Source organism: Chlorocebus sabaeus, chromosome 10 (genome assembly GCF_047675955.1).
Source record: "Chlorocebus sabaeus isolate Y175 chromosome 10, mChlSab1.0.hap1, whole genome shotgun sequence".
In the NCBI taxonomy this organism is placed as follows: domain Eukaryota; kingdom Metazoa; phylum Chordata; class Mammalia; order Primates; family Cercopithecidae; genus Chlorocebus; species Chlorocebus sabaeus.
Genome location: NC_132913.1, coordinates 61,634,882 through 61,662,878, shown reverse-complemented (window position 1 = coordinate 61,662,878; position 27,997 = coordinate 61,634,882). Strand labels below are relative to the sequence as shown.

The 27,997-nt window shown below is 37.2% G+C and overlaps 2 protein-coding genes across 3 annotated transcripts in view; one reads left to right on the top strand and one right to left on the bottom strand.

The window, feature by feature from the left end:
• CIRSR (corepressor of RBPJ and splicing regulator) overlaps positions 1-27,997 on the top strand; it is a 501,165-nt gene that overhangs the window by 425,007 nt on the left and 48,161 nt on the right. The gene's annotated exons all lie outside the window — the stretch shown is intronic.
• On the bottom strand, positions 7-27,750 carry SCRN3 (secernin 3). 2 transcript variants are annotated; one of them, XM_007965398.3, is made up of 8 exons: positions 27,651-27,750; positions 25,046-25,212; positions 23,377-23,558; positions 22,289-22,488; positions 20,129-20,341; positions 7,445-7,607; positions 5,709-5,883; positions 7-2,645 (listed from the first exon to the last, which is right to left on the bottom strand). In XM_007965398.3, the coding sequence occupies exons 2-8, from the start codon at positions 25,202-25,204 to the stop codon at positions 2,475-2,477; spliced, it is 1,263 nt and encodes a 420-aa protein (XP_007963589.3). In that variant the 5' UTR covers positions 25,205-25,212; positions 27,651-27,750; the 3' UTR covers positions 7-2,474. The 2 variants fall into 2 exon arrangements, with proteins under 2 accessions (XP_007963589.3, XP_007963590.3); XM_007965399.3 differs by lacking the exon at positions 27,651-27,750 and adding an exon at positions 24,099-24,185 and having other exon boundaries at positions 25,046-25,152.

Here is a 27,997-nt window from a genome sequence, read left to right as displayed (position 1 = left end):
CAGAAATCTTCACACGTAGGTTTATTCATAATTTTCAAAACTTGGAAGCAACCAAGATATCCTTCAGTAGTAGTATATTCAGACAATGGAATATTATTTAGCACTAAAAGAAATGAGCTATCAAGTCATGAAAAGACATGGAGGAACCTTAAATGGATATTACTAAGTAAGAAGACGATCTTAAGAGGTCACATACTATATGATTCCAATGATATGACATACGGAAAAGGCAAAACTATGGAAATAGTAAAAAGATCAGTGGTTGTCAGGGGTTGGAGGGACAGTGGGATAAACAGGCAGAACACAGAAGATTTTTAGGGCAGTGAAACTATTTTGTGTAATACTATGATGGTGGATACATGTCATTTTATAATTATCAAGGGCCATAGGATGTACTACATTAAGAGTGATCTCTAACTTGAACTATGGACTTTGGGTGATAATGTGTCAGTGTAGGGGCATCGATTGTAACAAATGTACAATTCTGGGGCTGGGATGTTGATAGTGGGGGAGGCTATGCATGTGTGCTGATAGGGGCTATATTGGAACTCTGTACTTTCTGTTCAATTTTGCTGTGAACCTAAAACTGCTCCAAAAAATAAAGTCTCTTTTAAAAAAGAGTTTTAGGAGGGGAATTCATAATCAGATTTAAATTTGTAATAGATTGGCCATAGTGACTCATATGGGTAGAAATAAAGAATAAAAATGGGTGTAGGAGAACAGTTAATGCAATGGTCTAGCTAAAGATGGTGCTAGTTTAGTCTAAGGTGGCAGCAAAGGAGAAGGTGAAAACATGCTGCCCCTAGAGAAGGAAATAAGATTCCCGTAAGTGTAATGAACTGTTTGCCCTTAGTTTCCTCATCTATTAAAGGAGAGAAGAGGAGTATAGGGGTTAGAAGACAGCCTATCACTGAACCAAACTTAAAGCAAACAGAATCAACTGAGTACTTGAGTCAGACATCTTTTCTTTTGTAATGTCAACCCTATATTAGACAAGAGCAGTATCAGGTAGATGATGGTATTTATGAGAGAACTTTGAACACATAACTTCCTGAACACTTTAAATATAATGACCCACTTCTTTATTAACCTAATTGTGCTGATAGTGACTAGTAAATGAGATAATGTAACCAAATACCAAAATGGACATTCTGGAAACTCAAAAATACTTAGTGTTATTTTCAGCTGGATTTTTCTTTTGTTTATTTTTGCAATTTTGAGTCTTGGTAATCTTTATGTAACCTAAACATAAAGTTTTATAAACTTTAGGAAGATATTACTCATGTATAAAGTTCATAATATATAATGCAATATAGTGTTCAAAATGTTATAATGTTCATAATATGCTAATAATTCTATTTCATTGCCACTACCTCATTCTTGTTTCTGTTTTCACTGAGTAAACAGAAGTAAACAATGAGAGAGATTTCAGACCCAGAAACAGTATATCCTAAGGTTTTAGTTCTTTTATCTTATTCTCTAATCTCCCAAAGAAGCTCTTCTAAAAATATATCTTATTAACATAAAAGCCTATTAAGGAGAACGACCCTAAAAATGCTAGACAATGAGAGCTACAAGCTCACTGGTTAGCCAAGTCTTGACAAAAAGCATGTTTGAGTTTACCAAAAGTACATTTGCAGAACTAATATACTGTATTGACAATGTGTAAATCTAGACATTTTTCTTTTCTTTTTTTTTTTTTTTGAGACGGAGTCTTGCTCTGTCACCCAGGCTGGAGTGCTGTGGCCGGATCTCAGCTCACTGCAAGCTCCGCCTCTCGGGTTTACGCCATTCTCCTGCCTCAGCCTCCCGAGTAGCTGGGACTACAGTTGCCCGCCACCTTGCCCGGCTAATTTTTTGTATTTTTTAGTAGAGACGGGGTTTCACCGTGTTAGCCAGAATGGTCTCGATCTCCTGCCCTCGTGATCCGCCCGTCTCGGCCTCCCAAAGTGCTGGGATTACAGGCTTGAGCCACCGCACCCGGCCCAGACATTTTTCTTGTTAGAGCTGGTTAATATTTGCCTTAAGCACAAACAACTTACCACTTGAGATATTTTTCATGACTAAAAAAAATCTGCTTTCTTGATGTAACAGACAAGATGATTTGAGGGTACTACATAATTATAATAAATATAAATCCATGTATCATTTTAATGTTTCATTCTTTATATATAATTGAATACTTAGTTATTGTGACAAAAAGTTACTATGGCTAAAGAAAATATGCAAGTACATCACCTGAAGTAACACCTGTATCCCACGATACATGAATCCAACTCCAATGCTGTTTTCTTTCTGAGTATTTCAGCAACACTGTATGTAGTTTAATAGTCAAGGTATCACTTGAATACTATCCAAGAATAATCAGATCTGCTCAAATTAGGTTTATATAATTTACCAAGGTGACAGATTCTGACTTTGAAGATTGCTGACCACTGATCACTAAGAACTAATATTAGCTGACCATATGATCACTAAGAACTAACATTTGACTGATAAATTTGAATTTCATCTTTTGTACACTGAGGAAAGAGATTAACAATTTTCTCCACATCAAGATGCTTGTTTTGAAGGATTGATTCCATCTCTCTGAATAGTTCTTTCTCCAGTTTCCTCATGTTGTCCAACATTATTTTGGCTTTTTCCTAAACAATTAAAAATATAAAGATAAATACATATACACATACACATAAATCTAACCAAATTCAACCCACCTCTACAGATAAGGATTGTTCATTCTGGCATCTAATTGTGGTTTGGTTCCCTTCTTGTTCTTTAGAGACAGAAAGAATGAAATTCTTTGGGAAAATCATTGCTCTAGATTGAGTTAATGCAATGAATACCAAATTATTTTTAGTAGAAAAGACAAAAACAATTATGAGAGTAGTTTATAAGTAAAAAACCTAAAAGACAACAAGACAACAGAAAATCTCATATGAACTGTCTATGTGGAAGGCTGCTGAAAACTGAGGCTGAAATATTTTTATCAATTTAGATCTTTTACATTTAAAACCAGTATTATCAGATTAATAAAATAGAACAGTAATGTTCAGGAAAAAATCAACTAAAAGAAGACATTTCCTCTATTACTTCATCTTTATTTCAATAAAGGGAGAAAAAAGGTCCATGATTCTTACAGAAAGTAATTTTTAAATTGTTGATGAATCACCATTATCAGTTATAAGGTACTTATTTAGAGAAAAAGTATGTAAGAAAAAACTTGGCCAGGCACCGTGGCTCAAGCCTGTAATCCCAGCACTTTGGGAGGCCAAGGCGGGTGGATCATGAGGTCAGGAGTTCGAGACCAGCCTGCCAATATGGTAAAACCCCATCTCTATTAAAAATACAAAAATTAGCTGGGCATGGTGGCGCATGCCTGTAGTCCCAGCTACTCGGAAAGCTGAGGCAAGAGAATCGCTTGAACCTGGGAGGCAGAGGTTGCAGTGAGCCGAGATCACACCACTGCACTCCAGCCTGGACGACAGACTGAGACTCTGTCTCAAAATAAATAAATAAATAAATAAATAAATAAATAAATAAAGTCACTAAAAAAGTGAGCATACCTTTTTTTTTTTTTTTTTTGAGACGGACTCTCACTCTGTCGCCCAGGCTAACGTGCAATGGCACAGCCTCAGCTCACTGCAACCTCTACCTCCCAGGTCCAAGCGATTCTCCTGCCTCAGCCTCCCGAGTAGTTGGGATTACAGGCGCCCGCCACCATGTCCGGCTAATTTTTGTATTTTTAGTAGAGAGGGGGTTTCGTCATGTTGGTTAGGCTGGTATCAAACGCCTGACCTAAGCTGATCTACCCGCCTTGGCCTCCCAAAGTGCTGGGATTACAGGCGTAAGCCACTGCACCTGGCCTGTGAGCATAATTTTTAAAATTTGAACCATTATGGGGTAGAACTCTACAAAACAAATAACCTTAATATGGACTTCAATATGAAATTGTATGCAGTTTTCATCTGAGGAAACACTACATTTCATATTAGTGAGAAAAAAATGGGTTTTCTCTATAAATGGTATTGGAATAATTAGTCACCTTTTTGGAAAACAGAGTTAGAATCCCTACTTCATGAAAGACACAAAACTAAATTCCAGATGGACTAAAGAACTAAATTTTTAAAAAACACATATATGCTAGAAGTTATATTTATACTGAGGTGAGGTAGGCCTTTTGAAACATGAAATCAAGGTGCCTTACAGCAAAAGACTAATAAATATAATTGACTAAGTTTAAAATTTTTGTCTGACAAAAAAGTTAAATGTCAAACAATAAACTGGAATAAAATTCTGCCTTATTACAACAGTTAATATTCACACATTTTTGCCTATTTAAAGCAAAAAATTTAAAAAAAAAAACAAAAATAACCCAAAATCAATGGAAAAACAGCCTAAGGGAAAAAATAGACAAGAAATTTAAAATAAAATACTCACAACCAATAGACATAGGAGAAGGTTTTCAATCTTACTAGTAATCAAGAAATGTAAATTAAAACTACCAGTAGGATTGACTCTCCCTAAGACACAAAAGAAGTTATTTACAGAGCCAGGACCAGAACCCAGCTCTTTCACTCTTCTTCCCTCAAATTCCATTATCTTTCCACTACTTTACATTGTCAATCAATATTTTATGATTTTTAAGTAAAGTCTAAAATAGTTACAGCTTTAGAATTTTTATTTAAAAATAAAAATGTAAATAAAAATTTTCTAGTAAAAATAGGAAGTCTGGCAGAGCTTGTTGCTTTGAGTCTAAGTGAAATAGGTGAGGGAAAAAAAACACATAGCAACAATGCCAACACTGCAGACAAAAATAAATTATTACCTGGAGGAAAATTCATTTAATCCGTTTCAGTGTGAATAGAATGTAAATGTATATGCCTTGAGAAAGTAAAAGGAATTATAGGCAAGAAAAACCAGGAGGTAGAAACAGACGAGAAACGATTTAAGATGGTTAATGTTTTATTTCATTGCAGGGGGTCAACGGATGGATGGCTTTAGGCAGCTTTCCATTCCCTTCTTACCTATTATTTTTCTTTAGCAAGCTGAATAGGTATAGACATTATAAAATGACCTATCTATCTATACCAGAAAAAAATAAATCCTTATTTCTAGAGAAGAGAGTTTGAGTGATATATTGCTCTTCTATAATGCTTACATTTTAAAATAATGAGGATGTATCACTTTTTAAAAACTAAAACTAATTATTATTTTAAGTCTCTGAGGTTTTAAGTCACTTTCAATTAATTTTAATCTAGGCCTATATGATTAAGAACATTAAGAAACCAGGTCAACCGCTCTCCAGAGGCTTTGTAATTTTTGGTGTGGGATATATACTAAGCAAGTTACTTAAACTCTCCTAGACTCAGATACTTTATCAGCAAAGTGGGAATCAAAATAGTACCCATTTCATAAAGTAGTTGTGAAGATTAGATAAAGTAAACCATGTAAAAGTACTATGTAAGTGTTCAACAAATGTTAGCTATTTTTATTATGTTTAATGTACTAAATTTCTCTACAAGATTCACAATACATGTATTCATAATCAAAGATAAAAATAATACAGCTCTACTATAGTCTGAGCATCTAAACTAATCCTAAACCTATTTTTTATAAGAAGGGAGGAAAGCTGATCCTCCAAAGTTCAAAATACGGATTGAATCAAACTTTATACTTAATGATATAACAAAGAATATAAACTATCTTACCTCATTATTATGTACCACTTCCAATGCCTGTTGATGTTTTTGGTAGAGTGGGTGTCTTCTGTCAGGCTTAAAATGTGACTTCTTTTTAACTAGATCTTCAAGTTCAAATGTTGGTGAACTGGTATCCAATAGTTGTGAAATATGTGGCACAAATATGAAAGGCTTAAAAACAGATCTAGAAGAAAGAGTCTTTATTAAATTATCATGTCAATATATAAAAATATTCAGTGTTATTCTAAGTCTTCCAAGATTCTCTCTAATTAGAAGTTTCTGTTAATGTTACATACTAACTTGTCCCTATCACATTAGTTATACCCATGCCTGTCTTCTCTGATACACCAGGATCTCCTTGGGGGCAGGGAACCATACTTTTTTTAGTCTTGTGTTCCCATGAACCTAACAGAGGAACTGGCACGTAAACAGTCAGCAAAGTAATAGTTTGTCTTTCCTACTTCACATTCCACAGTTGGAGGATAAGAACAACCATTAATGTTATAGACCGAGGATTAGGACTCAGGGTGAACATCAGCGCCAGTGTCAGTAAGGAAGACATATGCTGGGCACAGTGGCTCATGCCTGTAATCCCAGCACTTTGAGAGGTCAAGGTGGGAGAATCTCTTGAGACCAGGAGTTCAAGAACAGCCTCGGGCAACATAGCCAGACCCCATCTCTACAAAAAAATTAAAAATTAGCCAGGCATGGTGGCATGCACCTGCAGTACCAGCTACTAGGGAAGCTACGGTGGGAGGATCACTTGAGCCCAGGAGTTCAAGGCTACAGTGTGCTGACTGTGCCACTGCACTCCATTCTAGCCCGGGCAACAGAGCAAGGCCTGTGTAAAAAAAAGGAAGACTCAAATGTTTTATTCCATTTTCTTGAAGATATTTTTAATAATATGAAAGGCTGCTACACTAAGAGATAATGAATATAAAATCATTTCTAAATGTAATGTGCATTTTGTGAGATACTAGTGACTTAAATCAAGATAGTCAACAAAAGTATTACCTAAAATATAACTGGACTGGGTGCAGTGGCTCATGCCTGTAATCCCAACACTTTGGGAGGCTGAGGCAGGTGGATCACTTGAGGCCAGGAGTTGGAGACCAGCCTGGGCAACAAGGTGAAATCTTGTCTCTATGAAAAACACAAAAATTAGCCAGGTGTGGTGGCATACGCCTGTAATCCCAGCTACTAGGGAGGCTGAGGCATGAGAATCTCTTGAACCTGGGAGGCAGAGGTTGCAGTGAGCTGAGATCATGCCATTGCACTCCAATCTGGGTGACAGAGTGAGACTCTGTCTCAAAATAATAATAATAATAATTAAATAAAACTGGAACTATTGATATTTTAAGTTTCATGTGTATTTTCTAGATATGAGTGCATAAGTAAATCCTGCACAACTACATCATTTAACCTTTGTACTGTTATGAATTATCTAATATCATATCTGAAATCTGAGTAAGAAAATCTACCTTCTTTTCTTGACAATGTTAAATCTATTTGTAGGAAGAAGGAGTAGGGATAACGCATACAAGAAACTATTCACATTTCCTTCCCATAAAAAGAGAACAGTTACACATATGTGAATGTTGCAGATTAAAGCCTGAACAGAAAATATATTAAAAATTATTGTCCTAGTTGTATAACAAAAATTTATCCTGACAAAATTATTAACATACTAATGACTTTACTCCATCCCCTGACCCCTTGCTGGTTTATAGTATTTTGTGGTTCACCTCTCAGGATCAGGAGTCCCTGTAAAGAAGTGAATGCAAGGAAGGCTGGAGTCTTGAGGTAAAACAGAAACCATGCTTGCAGTGGTCAGGAATTCTCCCTCCATATTAATGCCACTTGGTTTATCTCGAAGAATTTCCATCATTGTTTCAAAAGTTATATTTCCTAGGGAAATAATTTTTAAAATCATCAAATACATATGCATATACAGATGCCTTGCAAATATGAACTGCTTTCTCTACTGATAATATATGAGTTATTGGTCTTGACATAAATTAAGAGACTGACTATAAACAAACTTTGTATCAACTACAATTAGATTCATTCCACTATCACAAGAAAGGTATTTTATTTTAAATATAAATATGCAAAGTCTCAAAGTCACTGTAACAGGTAAAAAATTCCTAGAAAAAGGAATTAATAATGCAAAAATATATTCAATACCATTGCCCTTACAGAATTTTTTTTTTTTTTTTTGAGACAGAGTCTTGCTCTGTGAGGCTAGAGTGCAGTGGTGCGATCTCGGCTCACTGCAATCTCTGTCTCCTGGGTTCAAGTGATTCTTGTGCCTCAGCCTCCCAAGTAGCTGGGACTACAGTCGTGCGCCACCATGCCCAACTAATTTTTGTATTTTTGGTAGAGACAGGGTTTCACCATGTTGGCCAGGCTGGTCTTGAACTCCTGACCTCAGGTGATCCTCCCCAGCTTGGCCTCCCAAAGTGCTGGGATTACAGGTGTGAGCCACTGCACCCAGCCTATGCCTGACTAATTTTTAAATTTTTCTGCAGAGATGGGGGTCTTGCTATGTTGCCCAGGCTGGTCTCGAACTCCTGGCCTTAAGCAATCCTCCCCCATCAGCCTCCCAAAATGCCAGGATTACAGGAATGAGCCACTGTGCCTAGTCTTTTGTCTTTAATTGAAAAAATTAAGTAAATATAACATAGTTACTGATGATTTGGATTTAAGTAGACCATTTTATTATTAGTTTTCTATATATTCCATCTATTCTTTGTCTCTTTTTCTCCGTTCTTGTCTTCTTTATACTTATCAAGTATTTATTACTACAGTTCTCCCATCAGCTTATTATTTATACACTTTTAAAAATCTTATTACTTTCTCTTGATTTACTACAGTTGGCCTTAAATTAGTTCTTTACCACTTACCAATTAATGCAAGAAGGACCCATACAGAACTTAGCTCCAATTACTGCCTATCTTTTGTGCTATTCTAATGCATTTTAATTTCTACTGTGTTCGTCTGGGTCTTCTGAGAAATAGATGCCACAACATGGGATCAAATATTTTAGGGGAAATGCCTGTGACAGAAAATGGGGAGGGAACCTGGAAAGTCTCAGAGAATCATCAGACTATGATACAATCTGAAGTCTGAGTTTAGTAGAGACGAAAGAGAAGTTGGAGAAGTATCCCAGGCTGCCATGCCATCTAAGGAAAGCCTGGCCAGGCTGTCAAGGAGTCCTGGATCCATGTTAGCCATTAGAGGAGTCCGTGTATCCCTAGAATGGGCCTGCCTTTATCTCCCTGCTGCTCTCAGTCAGTCACTGGCCAAAAGCATCCTGTGGAAAATATAGTGCTCCATGAAATCCATGCACAATAGACTTTAAGCACTGCAGCTATGGCCATTGGTTAGAAAGTTATTATTATTTTCAACAAAGTTTGTTTAGTTTTACCTATGTATTTACTGTTTCTGCTGCTCTTCATCTACTACTGCGTACCTTGCTTCTATCTGCCTGAAGAATGCCCATTAGCATTTCTTTTAATGCCAATTGTCTAGTAATTCTGTTTTATTTCACCTTTATTTTTAGAGGATATTTTCACTAGCTACACAATTCTACATTAGTAGTTATTATCTTTCTCCATCACCTTAAAGTTGTCATTTTACAGTCTTTAGAATTCCCTCCCTTCTGTTGAAAAGTTAGCTGTCAGCTTTATATTTGTTCCTTGAAGATTTTTTTTTTTCCTCTGGATGTGTTTCAGAATTTTCTCTCTGTCTTTTTTCCCGCTCAGAAATCTTACTATGATGGGCCTAGGTGTGGTTTCCTCTTGTTTGTCCTTCTTGGGATTTGTAGAGCTTCTTGAGGCTGTTGCTTGATGACTTTTATTAGTTTGGGGAAATTCTTGGCCAATATCCTTCAACTATTGCTTTTGCCCTTCTCTATTTTCTCTCTCCTTTCCTGTTGAGTCTCCAATCTTATGTATATAAGACCTTTTCACTGAGTCCTATATATGCCTCTCAGATCCTTGTCTATATTTTCTAAACTTTTATCTCTGTTTGAATTGGAATCTTTTCTACTGATCTTCCAGTTCACTAATGTTTTTCTTCTGTTATACCTAATCTGTTGTTAAATCAATCTATTGAATTCTTAATTTCAGTTATAATTTTTCAGTTGTATTATTTCCATTTGGTTCTTTTACAGACTCCAGTTCCCTGATGAAATTCTCCATCTTTTCATCTAATTCTTTTGCATATATAATAGTAATTTTAAAGTCTGTTTCCAATAAAGCTAATGTGTAGACAGCCTATATATCAGATTCTACTATCTACTTTTTCTCTTGGTTTTCAGTCATTTGGCCTTATTTCTTAGCATGCCTGATACTTTCCAATTGAAGGATATTTTATAGAGGCTCTGCATGATACTTTCTTTCACAGAGCATTTAATATTCTTCTGGCAACCAGATAGAATATACGTAGATTACCTTGATCCAGTGTTGAGACTAGTCTATCCCTTGTTTGTTCTTACTCTTCCTAAGGAGTAGCATTTCTGAGATCTCAATTGAAAGCTTAGGGGTATTTCCCAGGTACCTTCTTCTTGGTTGGCCCTCCAATCAAATTTTTGTCCCTAAGGCCTTGTGAGGCTGCAAAAAATCTCTGCTTAGCTTTTAGGGCTCCTAGCAGCTACTTTCTGCTTGATTTCACAGTGTCATGTCTCATCCTACCTACGTGCTGCTTAGAAGTTGGCAATTGCATTAAAAAACTGTGATATAGAAAGTCAAGGTCTTCTCAATGTGTAGAGTCTTCTCTCAGTCTTCAGGATCTAGGCTCCTCATCTCTACTCTTTTGTGTACTCTTTTGGGTATTCATCCATGTCTTCCAACAACAGGGATTTTCTCCCTCCAGATCTCATAGTTATTCTTGGAAGGAAGTTGGTCTAATACCAGCTACTCCTTCATAACCAGCCCTGTGCTTTTTAACACTCCACTGCACTATTATGCCTCCCATTTATTAAATACATCAGTCTCTTTTCACCCTGAAGTAGTACCAATTTCTTAATAACAGTAATGAATGTGGTGAATCCAGGTAACAAGTACAGTTAAAAAAAAAAACAAACACACACACACAGGCCAGGCATGGTGGCTTATGCCTGTAATTCCACCAGTTTGGGAGCCTGAGGGAGGAGTATCACTTGAGCCCAGGAGTTTGAGACCAGCCTGGGCAACATGGCAAGTCTGCCATCTATTACAAAAAAAAAAAAAAAATTTTAGCCACATGTGGTAACGCATGCCTGTAGTTCCAGCTTCACAGGAGGCTGAGGCAGGAGGACTGTTGAAGCCCAGGAGATTGAGGTTACAGTGAACTATGATCGTGCCACCACACTCTAGCCTGGGCTGACAGTGCAAGACCCTGTCAATCAATCAGTCGCTCAATCACAAAACATAGTTTCTGCCAACAGATATTTTTAGATACTTTATATGGAAATGTTTAATTATTATATTTCAATTAGTTCTAAAGAAACAAAAAACTTTCACTTAACATGGTTGATTAACCACAGGTATCTCCTTCCTCTCTCTCAAAACCCTAAAATGACAGTAAAAGAATAAAAAATGAAGTAACTGTTAAAAAAAAAAAGAAAGCATGAAAAGTAAGAATCTCCACTCCCCGCCCCACTATTCCCGTAATTGGGAATTAAAAGAAAAAGCTCACGGCGAGCCTGTATCCAAATTGTAATTCATAATATTTCAAATTAAAACTGATTTCCGTATAAAATAATATAATGTTCTGCCCTCAGTTAATTATGCAGGTTACCAACTATTTTATGTTAATGACAACAGATTTATACAAGTCTACATTGTCTTATCCAGTTTCTCCACAATATAGCCATTACTTCAAAATCAAGAAAAATAACTTATTGAATTTATAGATAACTTGTTACAGAAGCAATATATTTCTGTTAGTTTTGAAAAACACAGTAAAGAAGGTGTGCCTAAAAGCAGCCCTTAATATTAAAACTAAACAATAAAGCAAAAACCTGCCATCCACACCTATATTATCAGGCACACAGTTTCAACACCTAGTGAGCCTTTAAAATGATTCAAATCCAAATTCCTATAAATGGCAAATTTTAATAAAAACAGTGTCAGAACCATAATACTGGGATAATACAGGTATTATAAAAATATTTTCTGTATTCAAAACCTACAATTCTCAAAATGAAAGGAGGATTTACATGATCACTTGAGTAGGATAGCTATAAGTAATCCACTAGCAAGCATTGAATAAGTACTGAGACTGCAGTGGCAGGGTTCAGTAAAATAAATGCAAAACACAGGGTGTAATTTCATTGCAATTTAAGCTAGTTATTTAAAATACATGAGTGAATATAGATTCAATTTGGATATACATGCAGCACAGTTAATAGCTATCAGGTAGGGATAGTTGGAAAGAAGAGAGGCAGGCTGTTCTATCTAGAAAAATCATAGGAAAAATTAACTATAATGTACTGGTAGACAATTTTTTGTGAAAGTATTAGAAAGATATTCTTTTGTCAAAGCACAGAAAGCTAGATGAACTATACTTCACACTTGAGAAAAAGTAAGTTTCATGTCAGATGCATCTATTCCTATAATCATGTATGCAATTCAAATCTACGATTCAGTTATTCTTAAATGTAACTGAATTATTATTATGATGCAGTACCTAATTGGCTTATAATTATTTCTATCTTTTTTTCTTCCTTTTGTCCAATTACCCTAAACCTTAGAATTCTTGGCATTTTCCTCTCCATCTTAATTATGCATTATTGTTCTTCGTTTTTAAAGAATATCTGCTAAATGCATTTCCTGAGCCTTTAAATTTATTACTAGTAAAAAGTACACAACAGTGATCTTTGTTAAACTATCTGCAAATTACAATTTAATTCAAATCAACTAACAATACTTTAATTTATTCAATACTTACTAAGCATACACAACATAGTGAATTAGGTGCTGAGAGAAAAATATGACAAATAAGAAAGTCAATTTTTTTCAATTTTATAGAGAAGACCACAAATACTGGTGGTTTCTTCATTTGTAAAATGAAGATATCTATTTCACATGGTTGCTTAAAGAATAATATAATTAGGCCGGGCGTGGTGGCTGATGCCTATAATTCCAGCACTTTGGGAGGCCAAGGTGGGCAGATCATGAGGTCAGAAGTTTGAGACCAGCTTGACCAACAAAATGAAACCCTCTCTCTACTGAAAATACAAAAAATTAGCTGGGCGTGGTGGCGGGTGCCTGTAATCCCAGCTGCTTGGGAGGCTGAGGCAGGAGAATCGCTTAAACCCGGGAGGTGGAGGTTGCAGTGAGCTGAGATCTTGCTACTGCACTCCAGCCTGGGGGACAGTGCAAGACTCTGCCTCAAAAAAAAAGAATAATATAATTAAATCATTTAGTACAGTATCTGGCCCTTGATAAAAGCAATTAATAAATGGGAGTAGGTGTTGCTGCAACAGCCACTCCTGATCTACTTTTTTTTTTTCTTTTTTAAATTTTGAGTTCTGGGATATGTGTGCAGGACGTGCAGGTTTGTTACATAGGTAAACGTGTGCCATGGTGGTTTGCTGCACCTATCAACCCATCACCTAGGTATTAAGCCTCGCATGCTTTAGCTATTTTTCTTGATGCTCTCCTTTTACAATAAGTCAAAAATTAAAATCCTTAGTATAACATGCTTTAGCATTTTCTACATACTTATCTATCTACATGGGGGAAAAAGAGAGTTTAGATAACCTATTTGTAAAACTATAAACTAACACTAAGAAGCTTTACAGAAAACTTTTCATATTATAACATGTTCTTTTGGAAATTAAAATATAAATATTAACTACTTTGAAAACAATAATGTAAAGGCATTCTACAAATATTCTGTCAAACTTTTTCCTTTTTTTATACTGAGATTGGATTTATTTAAATAGCTGTATTAGCACCAAACAACATTAATAATAAAAAGTAAGAGAAACATATATACAGGGGAAGGTACTTATAACATCATGTAAAAAAATCCTTTGTCACTTCCTGTGTACCTATCAATGAAAGACTGAAAATATCCAACAGCATCAGCTTTATTCTAGAATCTTACTCTATTTTTGCTACAGGTTTGAGTTAATATCTTGAATTTCAAGTGGATAGGAGTGCCTACCTCCTGAGACTACTCCTACCCCACGCTGCACCCTCAATCACCACCACCTTTTGGGTGAAGTTCTAAACCCAGGAAGGGAAGAGGATGAGTTGTCCTCTCAGACAAAGGGAGATGCAAATCATCCCTCTGGGATGGTTAGGTTATTATCTCAGAGGAGTTGATTCTTCTAAAATGGAAAACTATACTCTTTACCCTCAAATCTTCCATCTAGCCTATCTCTACAAATGGCATTTCCTACTGTTCACTGGTTCCCGGCAGAAACCTGGTATTCATTTGTGACATTTCTCTCTCTCTAACCTTCACTCCAATTAATTAAGTCCTGTCCATTCTGCCACCAAAGTATATGCCAAATCTGTCCACTTTGCTCCATCTCCATGCTACCACTGCCATTTCTGGGCTGGCTAACCTTTATGAAAATTAGAGAAAGGAGCCTCTTCTTTGGGGCAGACAGTGGGGCTGGATTTCAGCCCCACTTGCCCCCTTGTGCAGGGCATGATTCTCCACAACCTTGCTTGGTGGACCCTGGAACCCAGACCAAGCCATCCTGTACTGTTGTAATCAATTCCTTAATGTTTTGGCCACACCCTCATAATAATTAGCATATAATTTGTTTAATGAATACATGAGAAGCAAATATCAATCACTGACTGATCCATCTCTGAGTAGTTGCTTTCTGACTGCTTTATAGAACCATTTACCAGCCAGGCACAATGACTCGCACCTGTAATCCCAGCACTTTGATAGGTCAAGGTGGGCAGATGGTTTGAGCCCAGGAATTCGACACCACCCTGAGCAACATGGTAAAACCCTAGCTCTACAAAAAAATACAAAAATTAGCCTAGCATGGTGGTGCACACCTGGAATCCCAGCAACTCGGGAGGTTGAGGCACGAGAATCACTTGAACCCGGGAGGCAGAGGTTGCAGTGATCTGAGATCACGCCACGCACTCCAGCCTAAGTATCAGACCGAGATACTGTCTGAAAACACTTTTTTTTTTAATAGAAACATTTTATCCTTCAAGTGAAGGAGGGTATATTAGTCACATTTTTTATTAGTAGCATGACCCTTTCGGCAACTATCTGCCACTCAGTAATCTAAATAAAACTTACTTTGCTGGAATTATTCAGAAGCAAAGGAAAAAAATACATTGGAAGTTATTTTTTTAAGAGTTAGTAATAACCCAACATGAAAATGGGAAAAAGATACATTAATAAACAACTTACAAAGCAATTACAAATTTTCAGTAAATGTAAGAATATATCTAATTTCACTAAAAAAAATTAAAATTATAACATGCCATTTTTTTCTTTTTTCTCTTTGTGGGTACATAGTAGGTGTATATATTTACATGCCATTTTGCCTACAAAATTTATAAAGGTTGGAAAAACCCTCTATTGATAAGCATGCTAGAAAATGGGTACTCAAATATTGTTGGCAGTAATTTAAATTTATGTAACTTTTCTGGTGGTCATTTAACAATGTGTTTCAAAAACCTTCAAATGTGCATAAGCTTTGACCTGACATTCTACTTCTACAAACTCAGTTTTAGAAAATAGTCATGGGGCTGGGCGCGGTGGCTTGGCTGGGTGCAGTGGCTCATGCCTGTAATCCCAGCACTTTGGGAGGCCTAGGTGGGCGGATCATTTGAAGCCAGTTAAGACCAGCCTGGCCAACATGGTGAAACCCGTCTCTACAAAAAATAAAAATATTAGGCAGGCGTGGTGGCAGGCACCTGTAATCCCAGCAACTTGGGAGACTGAGGCAGGAGAATCGCTGGAATCCACAAGGCAGAGGTTGCAATGAGCTGAGATGGTGCCACTGCATTCCAGCCTGGGGGACACAGCAAGACTCTGTCCAAAAAAAAAAAAAAAAAAAAGAGAAAGAAAAAAGAAAAGAATAGAAAAGAAAATAGTCATGGATGTGAATATAAATAAACTATAAGCATGTTATATAATTTCAATAAAGACTAAAAATAACCTAAATAACAGGGATTTGATAGCTAAAGTATGATTCATGCAATCTTTATTATACAATGATTAAAATACTACCATAAAGAAATAACAAAATAATGGGATGCTACACATCTGTTTTAAAAAATGAGAATGTTCTGGCCAGGTGCAGTGGCTCACGCCTGTAATCCCAGCACTTTGGGAGGTTTAGGCAGGCGGATCATGAGGTCAGGAGATTGAGACCACGGTGAAACCCCGTCTCTACTAAAAATACAAAAAATTAGCTGGGCGCAGTGGCGGGCACCTGTAGTCCCAGCTACTCAGGAGGCTGAGGCAGGAGAGTGGCGTGAACCCGGAAGGCGGAGCTTGCAGTGAGTCGAGATCACGCCACTGCACTCCAGCCTGGGTGACAGAGTGAGACTCCGTCTCAAAAAAAAAAAAAAAAAAGACATTGTTCTGTTCTGTATATATTGAAACAGAATGATCTACATTATATATTGCTAACTTATCTACATTGTATACTACTAACTAAAGTTATGTGGAGAAAAGTATAAATAGCATGAATAGCATGCTATCATTTCTGTAAAAAAAGAAAAATTACATATTTGTTTCATTAAGCATATATCATCTCTGGAAGAACACATAAGGAACTACATATGGGAAAAAAACTGAATATCTCAGGACAGAGTAGGAAAGAGAGACTTCATTGTATAATCTTGTGTACTTTTGAATTTTGAATCATATGAATATATTAATTTTTATAAGTAAAATATCATAGAATGTTAAATGACATGGGAAGGAGTTCTACTTTCAGTGTGGCTAAGTGAACTCCTATCAGGTCAACCATCCTGCAGATAACTATCAACTTGGGACAACATACAGAAAAACAACTACCTGAAGGCTCTTTACAATTAACAACCGAAGTAACATTCTGGAGGAAAGGTGAAAGTTGGGAGACAGAATGAAGCATAGGGTAAGGTTATTTTTGTTATGGCTTTAGCTTGAGGGAAGCCCATGGTCAATGCTGTGTCATTCTATGCAGGCAGCAATAGAAAACGGTGTTTCTGGCCTGAAGAACCAGACCTCAACCACAAGCAGTAGAAAGTGAGGGGGCAGGCTGGGTGCGGTGACTCACGCCTGTAATCCCAGCACTTTGGGAGGCCTAGGGGGGTGGATCACCTGAGGTCAGGAGTTCGAGACCAGCCTGACCAATATGGTGAAACCCCGTCTCTACTAAAAATACAAATATTAGCCAGGCATGGTGGCATGCGCCTATAGTCCCAGAGTGAGCCGAGATCATACCACTGCACTTCAGCCTGGGTGACAGAGCAAAACTCGGTCTCAAAAAAGTTAAAGAGAAAAGAAAAGAAAAGAAAGTGAGGGGGCAATCCCATAAAAGAGAGTCAGAGAGAGAGAACTCCCAAATTCTGTGTAAAAGAACTGCCCAAATCTCCATCTGACTGCTGATTAAACATGTGTGGGGCAGACGGCAAACAGCTCAGCTAAGGATAAAAGAGCTAAACTGAAATTTGAGTTGCCAACCAGGAGACAGAATTTGCAGGCTGAGTACAACCAACTAAAGTATCTGCTAAAACAAGAATTATCTATTTGTTCTTAGGTGAGTTTTGGTGGTTTGTAGCTTTCAAGGAACTGGTTCATTTTCTCCATGTTACTGTATGTCCAATCATAGTTTTGAGCCATCTTCTGTGGGCTAGATTCCCATGTGTCAGTTGTTTACAAAACCTTTCTGCAGTGCTCTTTTACTGTCCTAAAAGAGCACTATCCAGCGGCCAGTATGGAAACTGAGCAGTTGTCTACTCTATAGGTTAGCTCTCAAAGGCTTTGGTGTGCTATTTAGGGTCAGATACACCTATGTACAGCTTAGGGTAGACCCAGGTATTCTTATACAACTTCATGGGATTTCTTTCTTGAGCTACCTCTGCTTCTCAATTCTCCCTGACATTCTGGCTTCCAGGGATCCTCCTTCCAGGTCCTCTAGCTAGAACAACAGAGCCTTGGTGATCTCCCTTCTTTGCCCAACTGCGTCCCATCTGGGTCTGCCTCTGAGGCCAAGAGGCAGGAAAACAGAGAGGTCAAAAAGCAACATAATTTCTCCTATGGTCTTTGGACCACAATTCCTCTAGTGGGAGAGAATTCCCTTCCCTTAGAGTTTAGATGCCTCCCAGCAGCTGCTACCATCATCACATAACCGTCACAAGACTGCAGATTCAGGACTGGAGTTTGCCTGGGAGCTGGGAAGAGACAGAAAGAAAGTGGCAAAAAAGTTAAGTAATTAATTTAATTAAATAAAAATTCCCAGGAGATTGCTCCCATGCTGTGTCTTGTTGGTGTCCACCTTCCCTCTCCTCAGACAAGAAAAAGAAGGTATCTCTTGGAGCTCTTTCTGTTGACACCCAGTACATAGTTCTGGGATTCATGCTGTTTAACACTAGGCTGGATGAAATGAGAAAAACAACAAAAACAACCACAACCATGAAACTCACTCCTGGATCATTCCTGCTTTGACTCTGCTTTTTTTGCCCTGCTGACTGCTCCTTTTTACTTTTAAGACTCCTCAGAAAGCCGCTCCATGCGTTCTTTCCAGATTTTCAGTTATATTCAGAGAGAGAGAGAGACAGAGTAGAGTTTACTTATTCCATCTTACCTGCAACCAGAACCAGCCTCCATTAAATGTTAATGAACTATACTCTAATTATTTAATTTTTAATTTAAAAAATTTTTTGAGACAGAGTCTGGCTCTGCTGCCCAGGCTGGAGTACAGTGGTGCAATCTTGGCTCACTGCAACCTCCGCCTCCCGGCTTCAAGCGATTCTCCTGCTTCCGCCTCCCAAGTAGCTGGGATTACAGATGCCTGCACCACACCTGGCTAATTTTTATATTTTTAGTAGAGACAGGGTTTCACCATATTGGCCAGGCTGGTCCCGAACTCCTGACCTCAAATGAACTGCCCTCCTCGGCCGTCCAAAGTGCTGGGATTACATGCGTGAGCCATGGCGTCCAGCCACTCTTTATAATTATTATTATAAAGATGCTAAACATGCTTAAGGATTTTTTTAAAACTTGAAAGTAAAGAATAGAGAAATGGGAGTTATGCAGAAAGAACCAATGGAACTTGTAGAGATTCAAAGTATAATAACAAATTAAAATATTACTAGATGAGATTAATAGCAGATTAAATGCAGAAGAAAAGATGAGTGAACTTGAGGACATAACAGTAGAAACTATCATAATAGTCATAGAAGCTACATTTTCACCTGAACCCCCATGTAACAAATATTTTCAATGGCAAATACATGTAGATTCATTATAGCAGATTTCCCATTTGGATGGGAAATTTGAGTAAAATATAAATATTTGTCATATCAAATATTCATATAAGGGGTATAGAAATATAGGTATGCTGGGATCTTGTCTGGTTTACTGGTTATAAATCAGTGTTTGTTTCTCATCAGGTAGCTCCAGGTGAGCCCCCAAAATAAATGTGGCTCAGAGTTCAATCTCCTACAAGAAACTGTATTGATCCACATGCTGGAGCAGCAGGCAGCTCAATTCCATCCTAAACTCTGGGTAGGGAGTGGACTAGCATTTTTCAGACTCGTAGCCTTAATAAGGAGTCCAGTTCCTGTTCCCCAAATGTTGATCTTTTTCAGTTATACACGTACATTCTCATGAATGTTAACACTCTAGCGTCTAAGGTGTATATCTGGTCCAGAATCCCCCAACTGACACGGAGATGAGGAGGATTGTGTGGGCCCTCTCTTCATTTTTGGTACCTGGTGATTTTTTATTCTTGTATTTGAACTTAGCTACATATGTCTTTAATGTTTAAATGTTTTATCCAACATTTCTCAAGTTTTGGAGTGGAAATAGGGAATTTGTATATCTGCTCAGTTTGTCTTCTGGCCAGAAATTCTATATATAAGAAAATAATCGATAAGAGTACTACCCAAAAATAAATAACAGCAGCAGCAGCAATTGTCAAAGAAGCCTGTCTCCAGGTTGCGGTGAATTCTCAGAAGAAAAGTAATCCCAATTTTGTTTTAAGAATATTAATAAGAACTGAAAAAATGCATCTGAGCATGGAAAATCTGAACTTTACCTTCAAAAGAATCATGACCCTTTCACAATTGTATAATACTTATCTCAAAAAATAGCTTTATGATAAATAAATAGTTTTCATTTTAATAGAACAATCTTTTTACTAATTATAATTCTCCAAAATAGATTTTGTCATTCCCATATTACATCTACACAAAATATAGTTTGTCATCCTAATATTATTTATATGATAAAATCACCTTTGTGCTTCTTTAGAAGCTTGTAGCCTTCACAGTATCTGCCTGATGAAGTCATCATCTTGGCTGTGTCAAGATAGGAATACGCTGCAGCAAAATCAAACTCCTTTTTACCATCCCACCAACCTTTCCGCTTAGCATAGTTTCTCATGTCTGGGTGTTCCCGGTCAATCTTGGTTGTTATGGAAAGCTGATTAGAAATATTACGAACTCCCTCTATTTTCAAAGAAGAGGAGAAAGAAGAAAAGTCATATTTAACATAAAGCACGTATCTGTACATTATGATACCTACTCACTATGTAAACGTAAATATAGACTTCTAAATTTTGTGCCATGGGCATCTATTACATATTTAAAAAGATAAATGAATTATTTTTAAAATTAAACTTATTTTGAGATAATTATAGATTCACATGCAGTTATAAAAAAAAAATACTAAGAGATACTGTGTACCCTTCACCCAGTTCCCCCCAATGGTAACATCTTGCCAAACTGTAGTATAATATCACAACCAGAATATTGGTATTACTATAGTCAAGATCAAGAATACTTCCATCACCACAAGGATCCCTCATGTTGCCCTTTTATAGCCACACCTGTTGGGAGCAAGCCCCCCAAAATCTGGCCATAAACAGGCTCCAAAACTGGCCATAAACAAAATCTCTGCAGCACTGTGACATGTCCATAATGTCTACAATGTGCCTACATTGTACACTGCTTACTGCAGCCTCGACCTCCTGGGTTCAAGCTGTCCTCCCCACCTCAGCCTCTTGAGTAGCTGGAACTACAGGTACACGTCACCACACTCAGTTAATTTTTGTATTTTTTGTGGAACTGAGGTCTCACTATGTTGCCCAAGCTGGTCTCACACTCCTGGGCTGAAGTGATCCTCCTGCCTCAGCCGCCCAAAGTGCTGGGATTATAGGCATTAGCCACCATGCCCAGCCAATAATTTTCCATCTAATAAATAATTCCCTATCATTTAACAATTTACTTCTTGGGCTTAGTTAGTAATAGAAAGAGAAACCAGTTGGCTAAGTTAATCTACAGCTAGACAGTGAGACCCAATGAAGGTGTTCATTTTAGATGGCTAGGTGGGGCTTTTTCAACAAAATGTATTTATTTATTTCTCTCTTGCACGTAGTATATTTAATAAAATAAAAGTGCTCAATGATATTATCAAGCCAATGATCACAAAAAGAAAACTTCTAACTACAATGTTGTATATTAATAAACATATATGCAAAACATAAAACAAAATGTCCATCAAAACAACTGGTAATGACCTGTTTCGAAAAATAACACCCAAATCCTCCAAAGTTCAAGGCTACCTTCATGAAGCCTTTCTGAATTCCTCTAGCTCACAATAATAACCTTTCTGTTCTCTAAATGTTCAGAGCATCTATGTGTCTGTATCATTCATGCACCATTTAACATTTTCACATGTTTATCTTATCTCTCTAGTAAACTAAGAGTCCAGGAGTTAAATACCCAAGACGGACATGATTATGCTTAAACATAAGGCTATGTTCTAGTGACGAGATTCAAGATGAAAAGATTTAAATTCTAGGTCTTTCATTTACCACCTTAAATCACTTTACATCTCTGGCTTTCCTCACTTGAAAAATTAGAGGAATATATATCACAAAGGAAATGAGAATGAAAAATCAAAGCATTCGAAAACAATTAAATAATGTTATTTTATTCAAAGATATCAAACGTCTGTGTTTTACTATTGTATCAACATAGCTTTTCCAACCACCAACTCACAAACACCTGTCTTTAACCCCATTCTCATTTCCTCACCTCCACACTTACACATAAGATTTTGGAGTGCAGCCCAAAGTTTAAAGGGGAAGAAATTGTAAGGGATTATTAAAGTGAAAAAGTACGATGAAACGGCCAAGAGCTGCAGCAAAGAAAGTATATACAGGTTACATGAAATTCATATTCCCAGAGGTAATGCTACCTTTTTATATTTTTCAAGAAAGCTCTTTATGGCACTTTTTCCATTGTTCTTTCAAATTTTTAAATTTCCCTTATAGTTCAACCCTTCATTATACTAGATTATTAATCTTGGAAGCATTTAAATGCAGTATCTACAGGTAAGGGTATATTTTATTAATTGCAAAAACAAGTTAAATCACAAAAAGTTGTCCATACCTTGTACTTTTTCTGCTGCCCAGTACTTCCCTGCAGTCTCCAGAATCCAGGCCTCATTTCTATCAGCTATCAGGAAACTGTTGTGATAGCTAAATACCATCCTACCCTCTGTGCAATTTCCACCCTGGCCGTATTTTTCTAATAAGTCAACAATGACATTGAGGGCTTTTTCAGCTGTATCAGCTCTTTCAAGGCCAAGTCTAAAACAAAAATATAAAGTTCTCAGATTAAAATAAATTTCCATTATTTTTCTTAAATAATTTCATGCTCATGAGATTTTTTAGATTCCCCAAGTAAAATTTCTTTCAACTTAACAGATGAAATGACATCTAACTTTAAAATTTTTCCTTCTGAAGTCAGTTTGGAATCATGGAAACAAAGTTTCTAGAGTCAAACAAACCTATCAAATTTGAATTTGGTAATTCACTGTCAAGTTACTTTATCTCTGAACCTCAGATATCTCATTTGTAAAATGAGCACGATAGCCCATGAGGTTATGGTGAGAATTAGTTAAGGTGTGATTAAAATATGTTAGGCACTTCCAATGAATCATAATTTCCTACTTCTTCCCTTCTCCCAAATAATAATATCTGAAAGCTGGGCATGGTGCCTGTGCCTGTAATCCCAGCTACTCAGGAGCTAAGGCAGGAGAATGACTAGAGGCCAGGAGTTCAAGACAAGTGTAAGCAACATAGCAAGACCCTAGTCTCTGAAAAAAAAAAAATTTTTTTAATTGAAAATTAGCCAGGTGTGGTGGCACGTGCCTTTGATCCAAGCTACTTGGGTGACTCAGGTGGGATGATTGCTTGAGCTCAGGAATTCAAGGCCATAGTGAGCCATGATCACACCATTATACTCCAGCCTGCATGACACAGTGAGATCTCATCTCAAAAAACCAAAAATTAATTGATTTAAAAAACCAAACAAAACTGAGAGTCATGAAATTGCATGCCGGTACTTTAAAACATTTTGACACAAACTGCAAAGTATCAAAGCCCCCTCAAAAATAGGAAAAGAAAACAAGTAAGAGTTACACAAAAATTACAAATTAGAAAAGGTCTATAGCATGAAACGTAACAAAAAATAACCTGACAAGATCCATTCCTAATAGTGCTTCTTCATCACAAACTTCTTCTCTTCCCCATACAGCTTCATTCCCAATGCAAACTCCATGCTCATTGGCTCCCATTTCTGCCCCCCACAACCATGCTGGGCGACTCAGGACAACAGCATACGTTTCAGGAACTTGATCAATTTCTATATACGTACACTGTAAAAAAAAAAAAAAAAGTCATAGCAAGAACCACGAAACCAGAAAAGCTATCAAACTCCAGAATTTAAAAAAATCAGTCAGAAGACAAGACTTATGAAAGAGGTAAAGGAAATATAAGTAAATTGAAATTTTCAATAATAAAAGCATTACCCTTAAAACATATCCAGAATAACCCTAAAGTATTTATTCATTCAAATATTTGCTGAGCATTTCCTATTATAAAACATTCTGCCAAGAGATATGGTAGTTACAAAGATGAATCAGATAAAGATCTCACTTTTGAGAAACTAAAACTTGTACATTAATTAAGATAAAATAAAATATAAAGTATTAGGGTCATGAAGTGAAGACAAGGTGCTACTGAAGCTCAGGAGAAAGATGGTCTCTAGCCGTAATATCTTGAAACATTTTTGTAGATGTGTGAGTTGAAGCTTAAGGAAGTAGTTCTCAACCTCAATATCCAGTGTTTTTTAATTAGTGATATAAGTACCCATCTGGTAGCCTTCAAATACAAGAGTTTTGTCATAGGAATCTCACATCACATTTTGAAGTCATCTATTAGGTATGTCCACAGCCATGAAAAGAATGAGAACCACTGGTTTACAGGACAGGCTAGATTTATATCTGAAGAAATAAAGTGGAAATGGTATCACAGATGAATAAGTGGTCTTAGCAAAAGAAAAAAATATGACATAGGATACAGAAAACAGTCTAATATTTAATATGTTTTAATATTATAATATCAATAAAATAAAATCTAAAAAGTATGAATTAGCAACAATAGCATAATTTGAGGCTCTCATTTTAAGTTCCACATTAAATGGGTTTTTTAAATAAGTTTTTAAAGGATCCTTTAATTAATGTGTATACTACGAAGTGACTGCATAAAATGTATATTGATAGTGTTAACATAGAGCCTAAAAAACCTTTTTTGATGTGTCATAAAACTGTCATTTCCAGAGTCTGGGATGACTTTCCTATTCTACATCAAGAAGAACCTATACCAATTCAGAATCAGAATCCTTTTTGTCCATCAAATTCCAGCTAACTCCAAGCCGCATTAAATGTTCCTTCTCTTCTGCTGCCACAGCATGCTACTCTTACTTAACTTTAGCATTTAAACCACCCAGTTTTAAAATGGGGTATAATGCATACACATCTTATTCCTATACTAGACTCTAAGCTCCTGGAATAGATGGAGTCTTGACAGCTGACTTTAAATCTCTTGCCCTATCTAACATGCTTGCATATGGAGACCATTCAAATATTTATTCAAAGAATGGATAATTTTATTATTATTTCAACTTCCTCCAAATCACTGAAATAAAAGATTACGGTTTATTTCTGACTCATTTATTTTTCAAATGTAAATTCCTCAATTTTAACTTTTATAGTTTCTTCCAAGTTCCTATTTATAGAAATAACTTTATGATATTTTTTAAATAACTTTATGATATTGCTAACAAAACATTTATTTCACCTACCTTAAGATGTTCTCCCACGTTATTATGAACTGCAGCAGGAAAATAAACTACCTCTTGTACTTCATCACAGAGTCTATCTGAATTTTTTCCAAAAATAATCCTGTTATCGACTGTTGCTGGAGGTAATGCCACGAACGTGTCACAGGAAAAAGGTTCCATTTTTTAAACTAAAAATTATACAGATGTTTTAAAATTAAAAAAAAACCTTTAAGGATATAAAAACAAACAGTTTTACTCAATGACCAAAGGATATTATTGCCATATTTAATTAAGGATGTTCATTAAAGCTTTGATTTTTTTATTTTTATTTTTTGGAGACAGGGTCTAGCTTTTTCACCCAGGCTGGAGTGCAGTTATACAATCAGGGCTCACTGCAGCCTGGAACTCCTGGGCTCAGGAGATCCTCCCTCTTCTGCCTCCCAAAGCCCTGGGATTACAGGCATGAGTGATCATGCTTGGTTGTTCATTAAAGTTTTACATTTTGTATACTATAGCCTAAAAATCAATAAGACTATGACTTGGGACTCAATCTTGTACTACAACTCAATAAGAAAATGGCAATGAAAACTACCTTCTTATAGTTTATAGTTCACATTTATTCTCTAAGATCTTTCTCTCCTAAAGTCTTCCCTGAACTTCCTTTCACCATTTCCACATTTGGAAATCCCTGTACCTAGCTCTACTGTTGTAAAGGCTAGATTCTACAACATTTGTGTATATATAAGTCCCTTTACTGGACAATGAGATCCTTGAGGGCTGGGAGTATGTCTTACTAATCTTTGTATTCTCATTGCTGGAACTTGTCTTATGGAAAAAAATCTTATGTGCCCAGTGCTTCCTCAAGGGAAGGAAGAAGGGGTCTTATTTAAGCTGGGAAATAATACACACAGATTATAATTCTGATGAGACTGAAATTTTGAAACAGACTCATTGATTCAGACAAAAATATGTCAATATAATTTCAAATTGTTGGCATTTCTAGAAGAAAGTTCACATATTTAATTTATAAATCGCAATTATATACTTTAATATCTAGGTTACCTCTTCAGTTGTAATTTGGAAAATCTTAGATCTTCACTTATAATAGAACACCTAAAGATCCTTATTTCGCTGCCAGAATGGACACATTGTTTTACAGAGTTTCCTTCTTTCCTTTAATAATGACAAAACCTTAGAATGGCTTTACACAGGCAGATGCTAGCAATTTAAAAACAAAATTTAAATATAATAAATGTTTCCTTAAAAAGAAAACAAAATGAGTAAAGAAAAACTTCAGCCTGAAACTCCTAAGGGTTTTCCTGTTCTCCTAGTGAGAAGTCTGATGTCTTGATGGCTTCTGTTATTTTCTTTCTGTGTTTCAACCTTATGTCCTGGATCTCCTTCTATTTGTGTTTTATAGTTAGTTCCATCACTATATAATTTTGGCAGACTATTTAATCTCTCTCTTCCCTATGCCTTCTGCCTCACCAGTAAAATAAAAGACACTGTTTGATGGGCTGTTAGAACTTAATAAGGCAACATGTAAAGTGTTTTGCACAGTGCATAGAACATACTAGATATTCACGTGAAAGCTGTTATTGTTGTTATTTGGTAGGAGAGAAAATTTCTCATAAAGTCTTATTCTTTTTTTTTTCTTTTTCCTGACAGTTTAACTCTTGTTGCCTAGGCTGAGTGCAATGGTGCAATCTCGGCTCACTGCAACCTCCGCCTCCCGGGTTCAAGTGATTCTCCTGCTTCAGCCTCCCGAGTAGCTGAGATTACAGGCGCGTGCCACCACACCCGGCTAATATTTTGTATTTTAAGTAGAGACGGGTTTTCACCACGTTGGCCAGGCTGGTCTCGAACTCCTGACGTCAGGTGATCCACCCACCTCGGCCTCCCAAAGTGCTGGGATGACAAGCGTGAGCCACCGCGCCCGGCCTAAGTTTATTCTTAACATTACCCTGATAGAGAGCTTGGTTGGTGGGTCACCTGCTGCAGTAGCAGCCATGTCCACTCAAAAACCTGGAGTCCCAAGGTCCATCAAGCTGCAATAGGTAATCTGAGCTGCCTAACTGGGGTCGTAGGGAAAGCTAAGGAAACTTGCCGCCTGGTTAGAATGGCACCTAGCCCACTGACGAGGTGAAGCCTTGAGAGATTTTACTAACTCCTAACGTGTATTCGTCATTCAGTAAGTCTTTATTGAACGTCTTTCGGCGTCAGCACCGTACAGCTGGGGGAAGGGCCTCCGTTCTTGCAAAGCTGTCTCATTCTATTTCACGCGCTCTTAGTTCAGCTGGCGCTTTCAGAAACATATCGTTGGATTCTCGCAAACGTACTACAGTTAGGGCAGGAATTATTATCTCCATAACACAGATGAGAAAAACAGTGCAGAAAAGTTTTTGCCGCTCGAGTCAGAGTTCACAGAAAGTAATGGGCTCGAGCTTCAAGCACCTTTGGTCGAAGGGCCGCCGCGGTCCACCCCGCACCCCGGCCCTGGGCGCTCAAATCGCAGCCAGCGCAGCTGGGCTCTGGAGCCCCTTGGTCAAGCAGTAGCCCCCCACAGTTGGGTCTTCCCGGTTTCTGTCTCAACTATGCACGCCCCTCCCCCGTGCACGCCGCTCACCTGGCCTCCAAACTACCCGAAGTGACAGATGGACGGAGGGAGGATTGGCCAGTGTAGGCATCAGTTGCCGGAAGCTGTTACCTTTGACCTCGGAAGTTCCCCCTGCCGCTGGAAAAGCAGTTCCGGTTAGGAGGCTGAGTTTGTTTACGTTACTTACAGATTTAGGTGCTGCTTTCCCTAGCTCCAGTTCCAAGATGGGGAAATCCTTCGCCAACTTCATGTGTAAGAAAGACTTTCATCCTGCCTCCAAATCCAACATCAAAAAAGTGAGTAAAGAGACCCGGGGAGGGATCAGGCCCACGGAGACTGCCTTCCCTGAGGTGCTGGAAGTGAAAGTGGTGATGTCT